The sequence below is a fragment of the Gossypium arboreum genome, chromosome 8 (assembly GCF_025698485.1).
Source record: "Gossypium arboreum isolate Shixiya-1 chromosome 8, ASM2569848v2, whole genome shotgun sequence".
Lineage (NCBI taxonomy): Eukaryota > Viridiplantae > Streptophyta > Magnoliopsida > Malvales > Malvaceae > Gossypium > Gossypium arboreum.
In genome coordinates this window covers 137464597-137484006 of record NC_069077.1, presented here as the reverse complement: position 1 = coordinate 137484006, position 19410 = coordinate 137464597, and the positions used below count along the sequence as shown (strand labels likewise).

At 29.6% G+C, this 19410-nt stretch overlaps 2 protein-coding genes across 3 annotated transcripts; both read left to right on the top strand.

Annotated features, from left to right (window-relative positions):
- The first annotated feature begins 1074 nt into the window (after positions 1 to 1074).
- On the top strand, positions 1075 to 5307 carry LOC108468469 (proline dehydrogenase 2, mitochondrial-like). The gene is made up of 4 exons (XM_017769351.2): positions 1075 to 1630; positions 3570 to 4215; positions 4298 to 4538; positions 5027 to 5307. The coding sequence occupies exons 1-4, from the start codon at positions 1133 to 1135 to the stop codon at positions 5070 to 5072; spliced, it is 1431 nt and encodes a 476-aa protein (XP_017624840.1). The 5' UTR covers positions 1075 to 1132; the 3' UTR covers positions 5073 to 5307.
- A 7424-nt stretch (positions 5308 to 12731) lies between these two features.
- Positions 12732 to 19132, top strand: LOC108470247 (uncharacterized). 2 transcript variants are annotated; one of them, XM_017771533.2, is made up of 10 exons: positions 12732 to 13031; positions 13397 to 13458; positions 13615 to 13795; positions 13949 to 14144; positions 15644 to 15814; positions 15895 to 16011; positions 17585 to 17782; positions 17896 to 17955; positions 18041 to 18139; positions 18914 to 19132. In XM_017771533.2, exons 3-10 carry the CDS (start codon positions 13665 to 13667, stop codon positions 18983 to 18985), a joined length of 1044 nt encoding a protein of 347 aa, XP_017627022.1. In that variant the 5' UTR covers positions 12732 to 13031; positions 13397 to 13458; positions 13615 to 13664; the 3' UTR covers positions 18986 to 19132. The 2 variants fall into 2 exon arrangements, with proteins under 2 accessions (XP_017627022.1, XP_017627021.1); XM_017771532.2 differs by lacking the exon at positions 13397 to 13458 and having other exon boundaries at positions 12734 to 13031.
- Positions 19133 to 19410: the final 278 nt, after the last annotated feature.

Sequence of the window (19410 nt, the reverse complement as noted above, 5' to 3'; positions counted from 1 at the left end):
CCAAAAATTAGTCCTTGATATTTGAACAGTTAAACTTTCATATTCTATTTTTCAAATTTGTAAATTCTCTAAAAATGTAAATCAATCCTAAAACTCAAGTTATGAAATTTTTACAATTTAACCCCTATAGTTTCAAACTTTACTATTTTATGCTCAAATTTTCATATTTCATAATCATTAATTTAGTCACTACATCAATGTTTGGATTTCACTACTCAAACCCTTACTTCAATTTGGTCATTACTTCAATTTTTATCAAATTAAATCATTTTTCAACTTAGTCATCCAAATAATATTCAAAATAAATATTTACCACTTTCAATTTAATTAAACATAAATTTATATTCTCTTATGTACGAAATTAACAATTAAGCTTAATTAAGTAAATTAAAATTAATTAAAACTAAAACATGATTAATTAAAATTTAAATAAGCTTTATGAAATAAACTCAAACAATGAAAAATAATAAAATCTTAAATATATGTTTGTTTCATCGAAAACAACTTTTATGAAATATTTTCAGGAAATTTGCTAAACAACAAAAAATATTTTACACAGATTCATCCAAACACTTAAAAATATTAACTTTTCTAGAAAAATAAGTCATTTTTCAAAAATTATTTTCAGTGAAACAAACGTAACGGCCTTATTCAAAATCCAAACGCTACTTAACTCAACTTAAGTACATCAAGTAAATTAACAATAATTATAGAAATCGAAAAGTAGGGTTAAATTGAGTATCAACTATATCAAACTAAATCCAAAATTTTCGCTTCTTAAAAAGAATCATTAAGTCAAATTTATTTCCAAAATTCCATGAAACTCTCATCATCCAACATGTGTATCATTCTCAAACAACACATAGTTTCAAAGAAAGTCAACGGTCCAAAAAAAAATCTTTACAAGTTTTGGGAACCTTAATTAAGACAAAGATTTTTGCTTTGTTTTCCAGTCATCAGCATGTCTAAAAGCCGTCAATTTCGTTTTTTAATCCAGTTTTGTCGGTGTTTATAGTAAATTTATGATTTTACGTATATTTTCGCCTATATTTAGTGTTCCCCCATTTTTGTTTCACACATTTCATCATATAATTATTTATTTCTTTCTTAGTAGAATTAGCCATCCCTTTCCATGGCCAGAAGGCTGCTGCCGGCGACCACCCTCCGCCTCTTCAACAGGCGTTTTAACTCCACCGTCTCCACAGCTACCGTTTTACAGACCCTAAAACCCGAACCGGCAGCTTTGACGATCGTCGACCTCGATGATCACCGGAAGCTTTTCTCTTCGGTTTCGACGTCGAAGCTGCTACGTTCGTCGATCAACCTTGGGTTGACCTCTAACGAGACGTTCGTTGATTTCGGAATGTGGGTTATGAATTCTAGGCTTATGGAAACCAGTTTGGTACGTGATGTTATATTGAAGACAGTGAAACACACGATGTTCGAACATTTTTGCGCCGGCGAAACGACGGAGGAGGCGGGGGAATGCGTGAGGAAAATCCATGACGCTGGCCTAAGGGGGATGCTTGTATACGCCGTCGAACACACCAGCGATAACACCGGTTGTGATCGGAATTTGGAAGGGTTTCTTCGTTGTGTTGAATTCTCCAAGTCCCTCCCACCTTCTTCTGTAAGTGTTCTTTTTTTCATTTTTATTTGCTTCAATAATGAACCATTGATTTTTTATTTAATTACCTAAATAAAAATATTGTGATGTAAATCAAGTTTTTTTTTAATATTTACTTCTTTGACATATAAGAAAATTCATTTTTAAGTACTTGATTGTAAAATAATAATAGATTAAACGTGGGTAGTTGTTTTTCTAGCTTAGGATTAACTTGAAAATTTAAATTTTTAGGCACCAATAAAATTTTGTCACATTATCAAATTTTAAAGATCTGAAATTATTATTATGCACTCATCCATAGATAAATTATTTTATGGACCTTTTCCACCATAGTATTTACGGTTTATTTTCAATTATTTCACAACATGTCAATCATTTTTTCCATGTCATTTATACAAAATTTTTGTAATTTTTTACTTTGAATCACAACCCTAACCCCTAACTCTGAACCCTAAACTAGAATCTCGAACCATTGAATCATGAACCCCAAACTCAAAACCTGTAACACCAAACCCTTGAACCTCGAATCCAAAACCCAAACTCGAACAATGAACCTTAAATCTCAAACACAAACCTTGAACCTCGAGGTTTGAGGTTTAAGGTTCAGGGTTCTGGGTGAAATAATTACCAAAATTATGTGTCAATGACATAGAAAAAATTAAACAAAAATTACTAATTTTTTCAAAAATTTGTTGCACAAAAATAAAATAATTATTAACTTATGGAAAAAATGATTAAAATTTGTAAAAATAAAAAATATGTTTTTAATAATTTAAAAATTAATTATTTTAAGTAGTTTAATTAAAGTTACATTAAGGTAAAGAAGATATTAAATATAGATGAGTGTATAATTATATTTTGTTATCTTTAAATTTTAATGACGTAGCACTATTTTATTAATGCCTAAAACCTATATTTTTAAGATGATGCTAAAGTAATTTATTCTTCTTTCTTTAGTATTTTTAGTGGTTGTTTACTTTTTATGTAATTAAAAAATAAATATTTTAATTTTATATTTGTTAAAATTATTATATTTGTCAATTTAGCCACTACTTTTCAATAATCTTTCCTTGGTCCCCCTTTCCTTGGTCCCCTCCTTTATAAATGGCCAAAAAGCTATTTATATTTAATTCCTTTTCTAATTAAATTAATTATACAAGGCACCTTTTAGAATGGTATTAATATTTAGCCATGTTTATCATATGGTTTTAATATTTTATACATTAGTTTTTTATAAATCGAATCGTTGAGTTGGTGTCACTTTAGCTGGTGGCAATAAATTAATTAATTGTATAAATCATTCATAATAATTACATGATTTTAGGTAAGCTATAAAAATATTTACTTTTATTTGCTTAAGATTATATTTTAGTCATTTATGTTTAAAGTGTTACTTTTTAGATATTTACGTTATCGTTTTGTTACGAAGTGGTCACTATATTGTTAAGCTCCGTTACCTCCATAACCGCAGTCCTATGTGGTAGTTTAAATGGGTTTTAAATGTTAATTTGAATGCCCAACGTCACAGTCCAAATTAAATTTATTTAATTTAAAACCTATTTTTATCCCAGCAACTTAACATCAAAGTTGACATTTAAAACAAATTTAGACTGCCATGTAGGATTGTTGTTAAGGAAGTAACAAAACGATAAGTGACTAAAATGTAATCTAAGGCAAATAAAAGTGACTATTTTTATAGTTTACCCTAGTTATTTTTAAAAACTTTCATTATAATTTCAACAATTAATAAGTAATTTAAATCTTGAATCCTAAGTTCAAATCCCATCGCCTGCAATTATGATGTGTGAGTTTTCTTTCCTTACGTGAATTTTGTCTAGTTCTTTTTGTATTAGTCTAATTTATCTTGTACTGTTAATACAATGTTTTCAATGCATTATTTCATGTTTTTTTTTTTAACTATCCTATTAATCCGTGACAACAGGTAAGTTTCGTCATTGCAAAGATTACAGCAATATGTCCCATCAGCCTTCTTAGAAGAGTTAGCGACTTACTGAGATGGCAATACAAAGACCCTTCTTTCAACCTTCCATGGAAGCTCCACACTCTCCCAATTTTCTCCACTTCAAGTCCTCTTTACCACACTCTTCAAAAGCCTCCACCACTAACTCCAGAAGAAGAGCTTGACCTCGAACTGGCTCACGAAAGACTCCAAAAACTCTGCCAAAAATGCGTACAAGAAAACATGCCTCTATTAATCGATGCCGAGGACACGTCCTTGCAACCCGCCATCGATTACTTCACTTACTCTTCGGCCATCAAGCACAACCGAGACGGTAACCCTATCGTTTACGGCACGGTCCAAGCTTACTTGAAAGATGCGAAAGAGAGGTTGTTTATGGCATCCAAAGCTGCTGAAAAACTAGGAGTTCCAATGGGGTTCAAGCTAGTAAGAGGCGCTTACATGTCGAGCGAAACCGAATCGGCTTCTTCGTTAGGCTATGATTCCCCTATTCATAATAGCATCGACGAGACTCATGCGTGTTACAACGATTGTGCTGGTTTCATGCTCGAAAGGATTGCTAATGGCAATGATGCAGTCGTCTTTGCAACTCATAATATCGATTCAGGTACTAAATTAAGTTGTCCTTTTCAATTTTAATGGCTTGGGGGATTCTTGAAAAATAAACAAATGGTGTGTGTATCAAACAGGGAAGCTGGCAGCATGTAGAGCAAGAAATTTGGGGATTCAGAAAGGGAATCGGAGGCTTGAATTTGCACAGTTATATGGAATGTCGGATGCACTTTCGTTTGGGTTGAGAATTGCAGGCTTTCAAGTAAGCAAGTATTTGCCATATGGACCTGTGGATATGGTAATGCCTTATCTTTTAAGGAGGGCTGAAGAGAATAGAGGATTGCTATCTACTTCAAATATTGATAGAGTACTCATATGGTAAGAGATAATTAGGATTTTTTTTCTTTCTGATCACAAATTCCGCAAAAGATCTTAGGATTTCATATCTAAATAGGTGGTAAAATCAATCACATTTTAAAAAATTCGTTGGTGGGCTAATTAGTCTAATCTATTGTTCCGATATCCCAACCAATTTTTGTCCAATTAGTTCCACCGATCAGTCCAGTTAGATTCCAAAATCCATGCAGATGGGATGCAAATGGTTTGAACCTTGGTTTATAGTGTCAATTTGCAACAGTTTTGTTAAAAGAGAGTCTAACATACTTCTTACCTTATAACATTAAATCTAAAATCGATTTTCTAATTTCCAGCAACGGTAAACACTGTCAAATTTTTTTGAAATATTTTTTAACATCAATGATAAATTAATCTTATTTGTAACTACTTCAGCAGCTAATTAGGGTTTTTAATAGAAGACTACAGTGTAATATGATGTTTATTGAGACACCATGGATTTGTTTGTGCAGGAAAGAGTTGAAGAGAAGAATAAAGAGCCTGGAATTTGGTAGGTAGAGATGAGGGGGAAGGGTTGCTTGAAGGTAGGAATGGGCATACGCTAAAATGAAAAGCTTTTAGCGAAGTGACAGGACAGTAGCTTTAGTTGCGGGATGGCAATTTCAGCCTTTAATTTTATTTTATTTTGTTTTATTTATAAATATTACATATTTAAAGCCTTTACCGATGAAGCTAATTAAGGCTTTGTTTGTTTCATTTAAAATAATTTTAGAAAATAATTTCTGAAAAATAATTTATTTTTTTGAAAAATTAATATTTTTAGTATTTAGATGAATATGTCTAAAATATTTTTGTTGTTTGGTAAATTTCTTAAAATATTTCATAAAAGTTGTTTTCAATTAAATAAACATACATTTGAGATTTTCTTATTTTTTATTGTTTAATTGAATTTATTTTATCTATAATTATATATTTTATATTGTTTTGCATATATTAAAAATATTATATTAAATTCGATTCATTACAACGTCATTTTTAATTACTTGACTACTAAGTAAGTATTTTTATTTAAAATGTTACATCAACAAAATTGATAAAAAAATTAACGATGTTAACAGTTGGACTTGATTTTCAAATTTAAAAATAAAGGGACTAAATTCTTGAAAATAAAAGTACAAAAACTAAATTACGAATCATGAAGTGTACATGAACTTATGACATATTTTAACCTTTATACTACAAAACATTTATTATTAATATATTTATAATTGTAATAAATATTTGTTATTAAAATATTAATATTGAATATTTTCATTAATACGTAATAATATTATTTAAAATTATTATTTTTAAAATTTATTATTAAAATATTAAATAAGTTATTAAAATAATAAATTATATTTATTATATTAGTAATTTATTATATGACTAAATATAAATAATGAAATATTTATGTTTAATAATATTGAAAAATATAATATTTTAAATATTTTTAAAATAAAAATAAAATCTATTATCAATATAATAATATTAAACTTGATTTAAGTTAATTTTATATAAAAATAAAATTATCTATAGATGAGCTCTTTTCCGGAAGATGACTTACGCTTTTCAAAAGGGTAAGTCATTTTATAAGAAAATGGCTTATTTTACCTTGACTTGTAAGTTATTTTCCGTTAACTAAACTATTTTCTGTGAAACAAACACAGGAAAATGCAAAAAATATTTTTCGTAGAACTTTTTATATGTAAACAAACGGACCCTAAGTCTTAAATACATTGGTATGAACATTATTATCAATGTAAGAGGATATAAGTTTCAATACTCTGAAGTGCATTATCCTCCTATACATAATAATATACGGAAGTATTTTGCATATTAAAATTTTTATTTAAATACTCATTTAGCTCCTAAATTTATCATTTTTTCTCGATTTGGTATTAATGATTTTTTTTATCCTGAATTGATATTTAAATTTTTATTCCGCCTACTATATTAGTACCTTTCTGTAATGGTGTTAATTTTTAATGACATGACAATTAAATATTAAGGTTTTTAAATTCCGTCTACTATATTATATTTATTTATTGGGTCGAGCCGCCACATCATCAAAAACTTACGCTATTACAAAAAAGTAATAGAATGAAGGACGAAAAAATAATTTGAGTATCAAGTTGGGATAAAAAAAAACGTAAGTACTAACTTGAGATAAAGTGACAAATTCGAAGGCTAAATGAATATTTAAACCTATTTTTAAAATATATTTTATATTTAAAATTAAATCTTTTAATACAATATAACTAATTATTTTATTAATAATAATTTAATAAAATGTAATCTATTGTTGTAACTAAATTAATCCATTGAAAATAAATAATACAAAAATTATTATATTCATTTTATTATTATTTTATTTTATAAATCCATATTTTAATATAATTATAATTATAATTATAATTATAATTATATATTAATATAAATATTGAGATGGTAAAAAGTTTTTAATGGTAGAGGTAGAGACACAACGGATGCATCTCCACTGACTAAGTTATGGAGATGCGTGAGTTTTTGCATCGTCAACCCTAGTAAGACATACTCAGTGCTGACGCATTTGGATGCGTCACCAAACTCTATAGTGACACCATTTCTCGTCTCTTTAGAGTTTTTAGTATGTCACTATTGACCTGTTTTTTTGTAGTATGAGGTTAATTACTATAGTGAGATTGAATAGTGTAACGGTGAGATTAAAATTTATGTTGGGATATGTGTTTAAATGCAAACAACGTGAGACAAATCATAAAGAGAAAGCAAAATAACTATTAAATATATTAAATTAAATTTAAAAATATATAATTTTACTATATTTAATTAATAAAAGTAAAAATATTGCATATTGTTTGAAAATCATGAAATACAATAAATACTATAAATAATAATAATAATAATAATAATAATAATAAAATAAATTATATAAAATTATTATAGTAAAGAAAAGAAAAGGAAGACCAACAGTGGGATGACACAAAACCATTAATAAATATTATTCCAATGATGGGTCTTTTAAAATTATTTTATATAAAGTGTTGAAATAAAACAACCAAAAACTATTTTTGAAGGTAAATTATTAAAATAGTCACTTCTATTTATCTCGGGTTACATTTTAATCATTTATATTTGAAATGTTACGTTTTACTCACATTATCGTATTTTAACATTTTAGTCACTGAACTGCTAATTGTCGTCAATAGTGTAACGGTAAGTTGACGTGGCACGTTAAATCATTATTTCAAATGAAAATTTTAGATTAAATTCAACAATTGGTCCCTATATTTTTTTCATTTTGAGCAATTTAATTTTTTTTTCTTTTATGTTCTTTTAACTTTTCCCTTTTTTTCATTCTCTTCTGCTTCTCTCTTTGTTTTCCTCCCTTCTTCATTTATTTTAGCATAGTTTTTCTATGTTTTTCTATTTGTTAAAACTAGCCACAAGCTCGCACTACTACAAAAATTAAATTGTTCAAAAAAATAAAAGTATAGGGACTAATTTTAATAAATGAAAAATATAAAAAAACTACGTTAAAAGAAATAGAGAAGAGAGGAAAGCAGAGGGAGAATCAGAAGAGGATGGAAAATATAGGGGAAAAAAAAGAAAAGTTAAAAAAATATATAAAAGAAAAAATTTAAATTTCTCAAAACAAAAAAATATGAGAACCGAATGTATAAATTAACCTAAATTTTTGTTTGAAATGCTAATTTAACGTGCCACATCAGCTTACCATTACACCATTAACGACAATTAATGCTTAGTAACTAAAATGATACAATGTAATAACGTAAGTGACTAGAACGTAATATTTCAAACACAAGTGACTAAAATGTAATCTGAGGTAAATAAAAGTAACTATTTTGATAGTTTACCCTTTATTTAAATTGAGATTAAAAAAAATCATTACTTAAAATAAACTAAATGCCTTAGGGATCAAACCTGTGATAATTGACGAAAATTTCTAAATAAGTCCAATAAGATGACTCCTACCGTTTCATATGTGATTTAATTATATTAAGTTTATAGTTTTCAATCGCTATAATTGTATTTGAACCTCATTTAGGGTACGTTTGGATGGGTGGTGCGTTTATCTGCGGTTAGTGTTAAAACAGCGGTGGCGGTGAGATTAGATACTATAATGATACTGTAACGTGAGACAAAAAGTAAGCTAAATGCACCGCACCCCATCGTCCATCTAAACCCACCCTTAAAGAAACTACGCTCAGAGTGCATTTTATGTAACAACGTAGCTTTATTGGAAATTTTCCGATAAAACATAAGTTTTTTTTAACAACTTTATAAGTATAATACAAATCACAAACAATGTTTATCTAATCAATTAAAATTAGAATCAATTCGGTAGAAAACATAATAGACTAAAAACCAGAGATATCTAGACTTAGATTATAACAAATTTTGATAAGGCTTACATATGGTAAAAACTTGAACCTAGAATAGTCTTGAAGAGAACACACGCATGACATTGATATACAGTGAGATTCGGATTTAGACATTCAAAATCTCATCATCGATAAAACGTAAGTTGATTGTGATTTTTTTCGTTTTAAGTATTAAACTGCTAAAAATTAAATAGATGGAGATGAATTTATATATTAACACAAAGATTATTATGTAGCACCAAACTATTGTTGAAAGTTCAGTATCCATTAGTATCCAAGATAGTAGTGTACACGTACTAATGGTACCAATTTTAGGGTAAACCGAAAAATATTGGTATTGCACTGTTTTGGTTTTATATCAATAAGGATCATATTTTTTTGGCTTAATTTACAATTTAGTCATTATTCTCGCTTTTCACTTTATTTTATTTTACTTTGATATTTAATTTAAACAATCATTTTATCTTTTTGCAAAAAAAAAATTAACTTTTAATGTTTATCAATAAATTAATTTTTTTAATTTTTAAATTTTCTATTGACATGACATATAAAATAAATGCCATCTTGTCAAATTTAGCCTCAACCTTTTTAAAAAGAGTGAAATTTGACCATTGATTAACCTTTCAAAAAACAGTTAAATTGTTGTTTCTTAATGAAAATACTGACTAATAGGGTTGAGAAAAACATTGACCAAACCGAAAGCCAAGGACGATTTATGGAATGCAAGTTTAAAAATCACAGTTGCCCAAAATCGAATCCAAGTTTTTTATTTAATATATAATTTAATTTAATTTTTATAATATAAAAATATTTTTTATTTAAAATAGTGAAAATAAATTTAATTTTTTTGTTTTTCGAAATATCTATAAAAAAAACTTTGAAAATTTGTCGAATAATATTCAAAATTCAAAAACAAAACTCATTTTATCAAAATAAGTTTAAAAATAAAACAAAAATAATATGGAAAAACCGAGAACTGAACCGAGCTAACCGAATTATGATGTACAGTTCAAAAAATCTAAAAAACCTAACTGAATTGAACTGTTATCACCACTACTTACTAAAACGTTAAAACATTAAATATAACAACCCGTGTGATAATCCACATGTACTCCTGCTAATTTTTTTTGAATTTTTATGAACTTTTTTATAATTTATTTTAAAAATAGTTTTAGAATTTTAAATTATTTGTTGTTGTGTCATATAAGATAAACAATATGATGTCCACATGAGATATATGTGGACTGTCATACAGATTATTATATTAATATTGTCAAAAAAATGTTTTAATCAGCATTTCTATTCAAAATGACGATCAAAATCTTTTTTGGATTTTTTCTATTCTTCAAATGGGACAGATAATAAATGTTTTATTTGTTGTTTGAGTTCTAAGATTTTGATTGAATTTGTGTTATGTTTGCAAGGGTTTGGATGGAGATTCAGCATTGCTTGTTTGTTCATGTGAAATTGTGGTAAGTTTTTGAATTGGTTTGGGATGGAGTTTCTACAATCTTGTCTTGGGTGTTTTTAATATGGTTGTTCTTTTTGACACAATGTCTAGAATTATTCATAGTCTTTCCTCAATTTATAAATAGGAGGATAATGTGCTTCAGCGCACTCAAATCACGTCTACTGCATTGGCAACAATGCCCCAATCGAGCTAAGGCTCAATCGACACTTATTTCTTTATTTTTAGGTGATGGTTGATTTCATATTTTTGTTTCAATTGTTGCATCACTTATCCTTGGGCTAGTTCTCCTTTTCGGGTTCTAATGAAATTTTATTATCTTTCGTGAGAAAAAAAGAAAAAAATAGTGCTATGTCAATATGAAGTATACATGAACTGTCATACAGGTTATCATGTCAATATCTTTAAAAAAAAATTAATATTTTAGCCATCATTTTTGTTAAAAAAATGACTTGACTATTTTTGAAATACTATGATCAAATGTAACTCAAAAAAATAAAAATCAAATTGACAAAAAATACAAACGTTAATGACTAAATTTATCATTATACCTTTTTTTTTCTCAACAAAATCAAATAATTTATTGAATAAAAACAAGAAGAAGTAGAAGAAAGTGTGTGTAAGCTAGACAACCAAAATCTATAAACTATATTAAACATGTTCATTGGTCGAGTTATTTGTTCAAGTCCATCAAATCACCCGAGCCATTCATCAATCTTAATAAATCATTGTTTCAACTGAAATCACTCAGTTGTTTCATTTTAATCCTAGTCTCATCCTTCTAAAAAAATAATAAGAAATTGATTGCCTAAAGTTTTCTTAACATCAACATCAAAAACACCATCCATCCTGAAATTTTCATGATTTCTATTAATCTCGTAGAATCCACTAATAGTCCACTTTTTAACAATTTCTACTAAATAACTAACTCAACTGTAACTACCTAATTAGGAAAATTTGAAAACAAAAACCCTCACATTTATATAGGGTGTGACTCAAACCTGGATCTTAAAGTTTTGAGTACCTCGACCTTATCATCGGGCAAAAGATTTATTGGAAATTTTATTATTTTATTTTTAGAAATTTAGTTTTTTTTAATTTTAAAATATTTAGAATTATTAAATAATTCTATTGAATTCAAGTGTATTATAACAATATTTTTGTACTTTTGTATTTGGGTTGGTTTGGAGATTAACTCAGCTTTACAATAACTAAAATTGATACAACTCAAAAATAACAATTTTATAAAAGAAAATATTCTTAAAATAATATTTATTATTTTACAATTGTGTTGGGAATAGATTTAATTATAGATCAGGCTAGGTCGAGCCGATGTAAAAATTTTGGCTCATTTTCTAGGCTCAAGGCTGACTTAGAAAATAGGCCTAAAATTTTGTCCAAGCTCGACCCAAATTAAAAATTCTAAACCCAAATCTGACTCGACCCGCTTGTATTAAAATTTTTTTAGATTATTATTATATAAAAATAAATTTAAAAAATATAATTCATCAAATACACTAAAAATATTAAAATAAATGTTCCCAACAAATTAGAAATACATTTAAAAAAAAAGTTTTATATTTAAGTAACACTAACATTGTTGCAATTTAGTATGCAAAATGCCTTTAAAATAGTAGCAAAATTAATAATATTATACAATATTCGAACAAAATAACGATAAAATAGTAGCAATATAAAAACGAAATGACAACAAAACAACAACAAAATGATAGCAAAACAACAATAAAAAGGAAAATTTAAGTTGATTCGGGCCTATTTTTTGTATAAGCTCATTTTTCGAGCCTATAATTTTCTCTAAACCCTCTTACTTTTCGAGCGAGCATTTAGGTCTTGACAAGTGATCTAGCTCATGATTAGGCCATTATAGGTTCTGATAAGCTCTTTTGGAGACAATGCCTATAACTACATATAGCTCCCAACCTATAGATAATGCATTTCAACGCACTCGAATCCACATACTACTACATTGACAATAATGTTCATGCCAATCGAGATAAAACTCAAACAATAACATTTGTATTCTTATTTTTATGTTTTTCAATTTTTTTGGGGGGATAGATTAAATTGTTGTGAATAGATTTATTAAATCAAACTCAATTAATCATTATATATATAATATAGATGTATCAATTTATTGTTGCATTTACCATAAATAACAACACTATATTAACAAAATTAGATGATGTAATAGTAGTTTAACTTCCAATTTCCAAAATTCAAAAATAAATTATTAATAACAATATTCACATGAATAATAGTTTTAAAAAAATAAATGGATGCTATCGTCTCCTATTTATGTCAAAGATCCATTAAGCAACTAAAAAACATTTATCTCAAAGCAATGTTAATTATGATAATAGGAGGGGAGGAGCTTCATGCTTGATGGGATTAGCCCGTTCTACATGTACGGTCTAGTTGAGCTCCGTTTCGTTTGGTGAAACAATGGCAACAGAAAGAAACCCTTAACTAAACCACCATTCTTAGCTTTTCTTTTTAAATTATTCTATTACTAATCCATCGATTTTTGCACAATTGATCAACTCTTCTTCGATCTACTCCTCAAATTCCACCAAAAACTCCCAGGTTTATTGAATTTTTTTTAATATTTTCTTATATAGGTTTTTTGTTTTTTGTTTTTTTTTTCTCTCTTTCAATCGTGATTCATTGATTGATTTGGCAATTCTGGGATTTACCCATTTCATATTATTGTGAAATATTGGTGGGGTTTTGATTTTCTCCTCGTGATCTTCTTGTTTGCATTTATTTGCTTTGATTATGAACGAATGTTCAAATTTATCATCTTTTTTTTTATGGCTTTTTTTTCCTTTGCTGGATTATACTTTCCTTGTGTTGTCTGTAATGAATTTGGCATATTTTCTTATTGATTATGATCATTATTTTTAATAATAACTATTATTTTATGGTGTATGCTCATAATCTTTTTTCAGAAACCAATGCTCTCATATTATGCTGTAGATATCATTTTTAATAGCTTCAGCCTGCTAGCAAGGTCTGTTGATTCGATACTTTCATCATTTTAGATTGTCTCCTTTGTGATATATAGAGTTTCCCTTTCAAAGTTAACTTACCTTTTTCTTGGTTAATTGTGGTTGTAAGCTTCATCATTAATTTCTTTTGACTGTTTTGAGATTGTTCCTTCTCAAAGGTTAGAAGAGAGTTAGCTGGTTTGCCTCTTGGCATGCTTGAATTAGTGAAATGGACAGGAGTAGAGGAATCAACGACTATGAACCTGGACCAGTTCCTTCAGAAAGCCGTGTGGACAGATATGGGTTTATAAAGCAGAATGTTAGTAATAGTAGTGCTGCAGAAGGCTTAGGAAAGAGTAGGTTAGTTTTCGAATGCGAGAGGTTATCTTTTTCTTTAATTATTGTCTATCAAGCTCTGTAAGGTGATATGAGTGTAGCTGTCTTTATGATTTTATACTTAGTACTAACAAACATTGATTTTGGTTGTGTTTTATGGTCATTATAAATTTCCAGGGAAGCTAGAAGAGTTAGGAAATGGAGGAAAATGATTGGGGTTGGTGGGAGTGATTGGAAACATTATGTAAGGAGAAAGCCTCATGTTGTTAAAAGGCGTATAAGGAAAGGAATTCCCGATTGTTTAAGGGGTCTTGTTTGGCAGTTGATCTCTGGAAGCCGAGACCTTTTGCTGATGAACCCGGGGGTCTATGAGGTACTTCTTTTTATTTCTTGTAGGGTTTAGTGTTGTTTCGTTAACAAACTGTATATTATTCTGAATGCTATAGCCTTCGCTTGACTTTCCTTTCCGTCTTAACATGTAATATTACTTATTTCTGCTAAGTTCTCTAACAGGAATTGAAAAAAAAAAAAATTGGCCTTCTTCCTACGTCGTTATTAATTTTTGTTTATCCTATATTTTACACTCTGTTTTCTATCCCAAATGCAACCTTTAGGTGCTTAATTCTAACCTCATGGATACTATTTTCTTTTGACTTGATCCCCAACTGGAAACTTGTGTTATTTTATTTGCTAAAATGCATCCAATAACCTGAGCACTAGTGAATTTTAGCATTGCTTCCAATTTGTAACAGAACTGGTTTTAATGCCTGTGTTTGAGTTTATTGGAACTGATGGCAGCGGAACTTATAATATAAATTAGAAGGAAAATTTCTATGAAGTTTTTAATATGATCGCGTTGGGTATATTTGGAAGTTCCCATAGAAGGATGGGTCCGATGGGATAATATATCATAGTATTCTGAAATCACTGTGTGTGCCAGTATTATTCATGATTGCCTAAACCAGCAGTTAATCAGTTTCATCTTAGTCTTTTAAGCAGGTTTCTCTAAATCATTTCATGAGGATGAGGTCTAAATATTTAAGTAGCGATTCTATCTAATCTGCCAAAATATTCTTGATTTGAACAATACCATGAATGAAATCATTTTGGTTGGAGCTCTATCCCTTGTATAACATGCCATTTTGGTTGGAGCTCTATCCCTTGTATAACATGCCATTTTGTTTGAATCCAATTTGGATTTCATTGGTAGAGTCAAAGTTCAATTATGTCTGGACCAAACCCATCCATACATCTTTCAGCACCTAGGTGGTGAACCAAAAACAGTTTCCAAGTGCTCATTTTGGGGTTATAAAATTGTTGTGGTTTAAAACAAAAGGCTTGTTAAGAAGGTTTGGGAACAAGGGTATTATTTTCCTGCAGGGTGACTATGAGAGCATGGATTTCTGAAGATCTGAGAATAGTTTTCAGTTTCCCTGTTGTTTTTAGTATTTTTAGTAATGTTCTTGTTTATTTGAATCATTATGGACGCCAGCCTTGACCTTAATATTGTATAACTTTATTGAGTGAATGTAAAAATCAATATTGACAATTCTAACTTCATCGTGAAATGCTTATGAATTGACTGTTGGCATTATGTTTGGTGTTTATAACTTTTGGGTTGGATTTTTGTCCTCATATTTATTCTTGCTCATTGGTCGAGGGTGCATGATTAATGTAATGTTGTTTTGATGATCAGGATTTGAATTGCTGGAAAAGTTCTTCTCTCATTTGATTTCTTTAGGGAGAATGTTTTTCTTATTTGGACTCAAACTATTCCTTAGCTTAACGGGTTCTTTTCTTTCGTTTTTTTTTTTCAGATTTTTTTCTTATATAATGAAAATGTTCTCGTTGCACATGTTTATGTTGTTACAGCAACTTGTAATATATGAGACATCTGCTTCAGAACTAGATATAATCCGAGATATATCCCGCACCTTTCCGACGCATGTTTTCTTTCAGCAGAGGCATGGACCTGGTCAGAGGTCCCTTTACAATGTTTTAAAGGCGTACTCTGTCTTCGACAGAGCTGTTGGCTATGTCCAGGTTTGTCTCATGTCATTGGGGGGCCTTGTATTAATATATGTCTAGGTTAATTGTGCTCTCGGTTTTTGTTGAAAATGCAGGGAATGGGCTTTTTAGCAGGTCTTTTACTTCTTTATATGAGTGAAGAGGATGCATTTTGGTTATTGGTTGCATTACTAAAAGGAGCCGTTCATGCTCCTATGGAAGGATTATATCAGGTATTATTGTATTTAAAACCTATTTTTACTATCTACAATGCTGAATTGACCATTTTATGTTGTTAATGGTTCATTAAGGACTTAGAAAAGATTGTGATACCACTATCTCTTACTCAGGAATTGACATTTGGCTTTATAGCAGCTTATATTAGCTTCTGGGGTTAGGCTTTAAATTCATATGTTGATTTTATTATGTGTTCTCTGACTGAATCATGAACTTTTCCTAGATTAATTTGCTAGGGAACTTTTATATTTATATTATAACTTGAATCTATAGATTTACATCTTTATTTGATCCCATAGCATGCTTATAGTGCATATATCTAGGCATTCTTGGTGAAAAGAGCATTATGTTGAAATGAAACAAGTTGTAGCGGTCTAAAATTTAAGAACTACGCTCCACGCTTCAGCTTCTTCCAGTGTAATCTCCTCTCATGTTGGTATAGGCATATTGCTGTTAGGTTGGTAATTTAGCACATTTGGCATTCTACTCTAGGATAGTAATCTCAACAGTGTCTTGATGGAATAAATGCTACCAAGCAACAAAAAACCGAACCAGAGGTAAGCATAGAGAAACTTTTCGGTTCAACTATTTGAACCAACCGGTTCAATAAAATCTAAAGACGAATATTAACTAAAAAAGAAAAAACCTGAAAACTTGGAAAGCTTCATAAAATAATAAAATATACAAAAAAATTATACAACTAGCATAGAAATCCAATACAAGGTACAAATACAAAGATAAGAATACTGCCGAGTAGCCAATTACGAACATATAACTTGCCCATGGTAGAGATATAATGCTAACTTACACAACCGGTTTTGAACATTAAGTGATGAGAACTTAGATCTTTGAATCAGACCAGATTGGCTGGTTCAATCAGGAATCGGCTGGTACTTGGTTCAATCATATTAATATAACTGGAAATTTTGCCATCCAGTTTAAACTAGCAAGAGGGAACCAGTTAACTTGGAAAAAACCCATTAAAATTGGAGTGTTGGCTTTTTTTATTCCTTTTTTTTTTGGTACAGTGGGACAAGATCCAACTGATTGCTCAAAAGAAAGCAGGACGGCAACACTAAATGTATCCCTTTAGAATGGCACTGGGATGCCAGTGATTGAAGGAGGACGAGGCACTACTGTGAATCATTTCTTTCTTGGTTTGGCTATCATGGTCCAGCAAAGAAAGAAGATAAAAAGAATAAAAAAGAAGAAGAAGAAGATAGAGTGGCATCAATGTATTCCTTAGGTTAAATCGTCTTATATTTCAATGACAATCCAAGCTTCTGTGCAAATGTGGTTTTTAGCCCAAATTATTGAAACATCTAGAGAAGACTACAACCCATTGAAACTGTTCCACAACAAAAGTCTCAACTGTTGTCATTTCCTTCCGCTTCCAGAGACTCAACTGTGCCTGGTTGAACTGGCTGGTCCCATCCTTTGTTTTTCATAATTGATTGTAACACAACTTCCTTGGAATATATTATCACTGGCGTTTGATGCATTTTTCTTGAAGCATTCAATCAAATATATATTGTTTCATTTCTCTGAAAATTTGTATGCACTTGATAGGTGGGGCTGCCTCTTGTACAACAGTACCTGTTTCAGTTTGAGCACTTAGTGAGGGAGCACTTGCCAAAGTTGGGTGAGCATTTTAGCCGGGAGATGATAAATCCAAGCATGTATGCTAGCCAGTGGTTCATAACTGTATTCTCATACTCTTTCCCATTTCCTTTGGCTCTTCGAATTTGGGATGTATTTCTCTTTGAGGTTAGTGGTTGGAAATATGATATAGGTTCAAGCTGTTGAATTAATTACATGACCTGGAAATTGGTTTGCAGTAAAAGAAAAAGACAAACAAAATAATTTATTTTATTTTTCAGGGTGTTAAGATTGTCTTTAAGGTTGGTTTGGCCCTTTTGAAGTACTGCCATGATGATTTGGTAAGTAGTTCAAGACCTCTTTATTTTCTCGAGATCCAACAAACCATTTTATGTTGCATTGATACATTGTTACATTGTTCATCAGATAAATTTATCCTTTGAGAAACTCATTCATGCTTTGCGTAACTTCCCGGAGGATGCAATGAATCCTGATATATTGCTGCCCATGGCTTATTCAATCAAGGTTCTGTCTCTCTCAACCCAAGTTTTTATGGCATTAAGTACTTTAAAATTTCTCATTTCCATTCATTTTTAAGATCCGCATGTACCTTTTCTTACGGCATGATGGTCTTTAGCCATGAACACTTATTTGAATTATGTACTTGATCTATATTGGTTTTACGAATACCAGGTGCCTGAGCTGCTCTGGAATGTGTGTAATGTGCTTGAAATTTCTGATCTTGAATCACCTGTTGATTAGTTAATATAATTTTTGCTCAAAAGGCTATTGGTTAATTTGCTCAAGTGTATGTTGTAAACAATGAGAACCTTGCTAACGGTTTCTTCTTAAATGTTTTAGGTCAAAGTATCATTGAGGCCTCTGTATTAGGATTCAGATTATATTTTGCCCCCTCTACTAAAAAAATAGGCAAATTAGTCCCTGTATGTTAGACCAAAGAGAAAATTAATCATTTCTGTTAAAAATTTCATCCATCTGTACTATTAAAAACTAGTGTGGCTTATGAATAGCCGGATAGTGACATATGGCATGTCACTTGTACCTTATGTTGACATACAAATATCAGTTTTTAATGTTGAAAATAGATGAAATTTTCAATAAAAAGATTAATTTGCTCCTTGATCTAACTTAGAAGGATTAATTTGCTCATATTTAGTAGAAGGGCAAAATGCAATCCGACTCCTAGTACAGAGACCTCCATGATACTTTTATCAATGTTTTCTAGTAATGAGTTTGAATCATTAAGTACTCTTATATTTATGTTTGAATGGTGATTAGGTATCCCGGAGCTTAGGAGAATCGAAAATCGAGTACGAGAAGCAAAATAGAAAGCCGAAGATTGAAGCATAAACAAGTGCATTGAAGGTTGTCCATCTAAGCAACCATTCTGCCTGTACATTCTTATTCTCAGTTGTTCTTTTGCTTTTATATTGTGTTATAAGAAGAAGCATATGATGCTAAATACTGACTTCTTTATAGACCTATTTAGTTACTTAATCATGGTGTTCTTTTCTTCTTCTTTTTTTTCTTTTTAATGAGATGATATGCATAAAATTGTAAAAAGAAAAAAGTTAAATTCTGCTATCAGTTCTTGTATTTAAATTGTGGATTTAATTCATGTATTATAATTTGATCCCTTTTTTTTTCTATGCTTGCTTTATTTTTAAAATTTCAGTTATTCACCAAACTATATAACCTTTAAATCCATTTTGTTAATTCCTGATGTGACAAATATATATGTAATGTCATGTTAATTTGTTGTTTTCATATTAGTC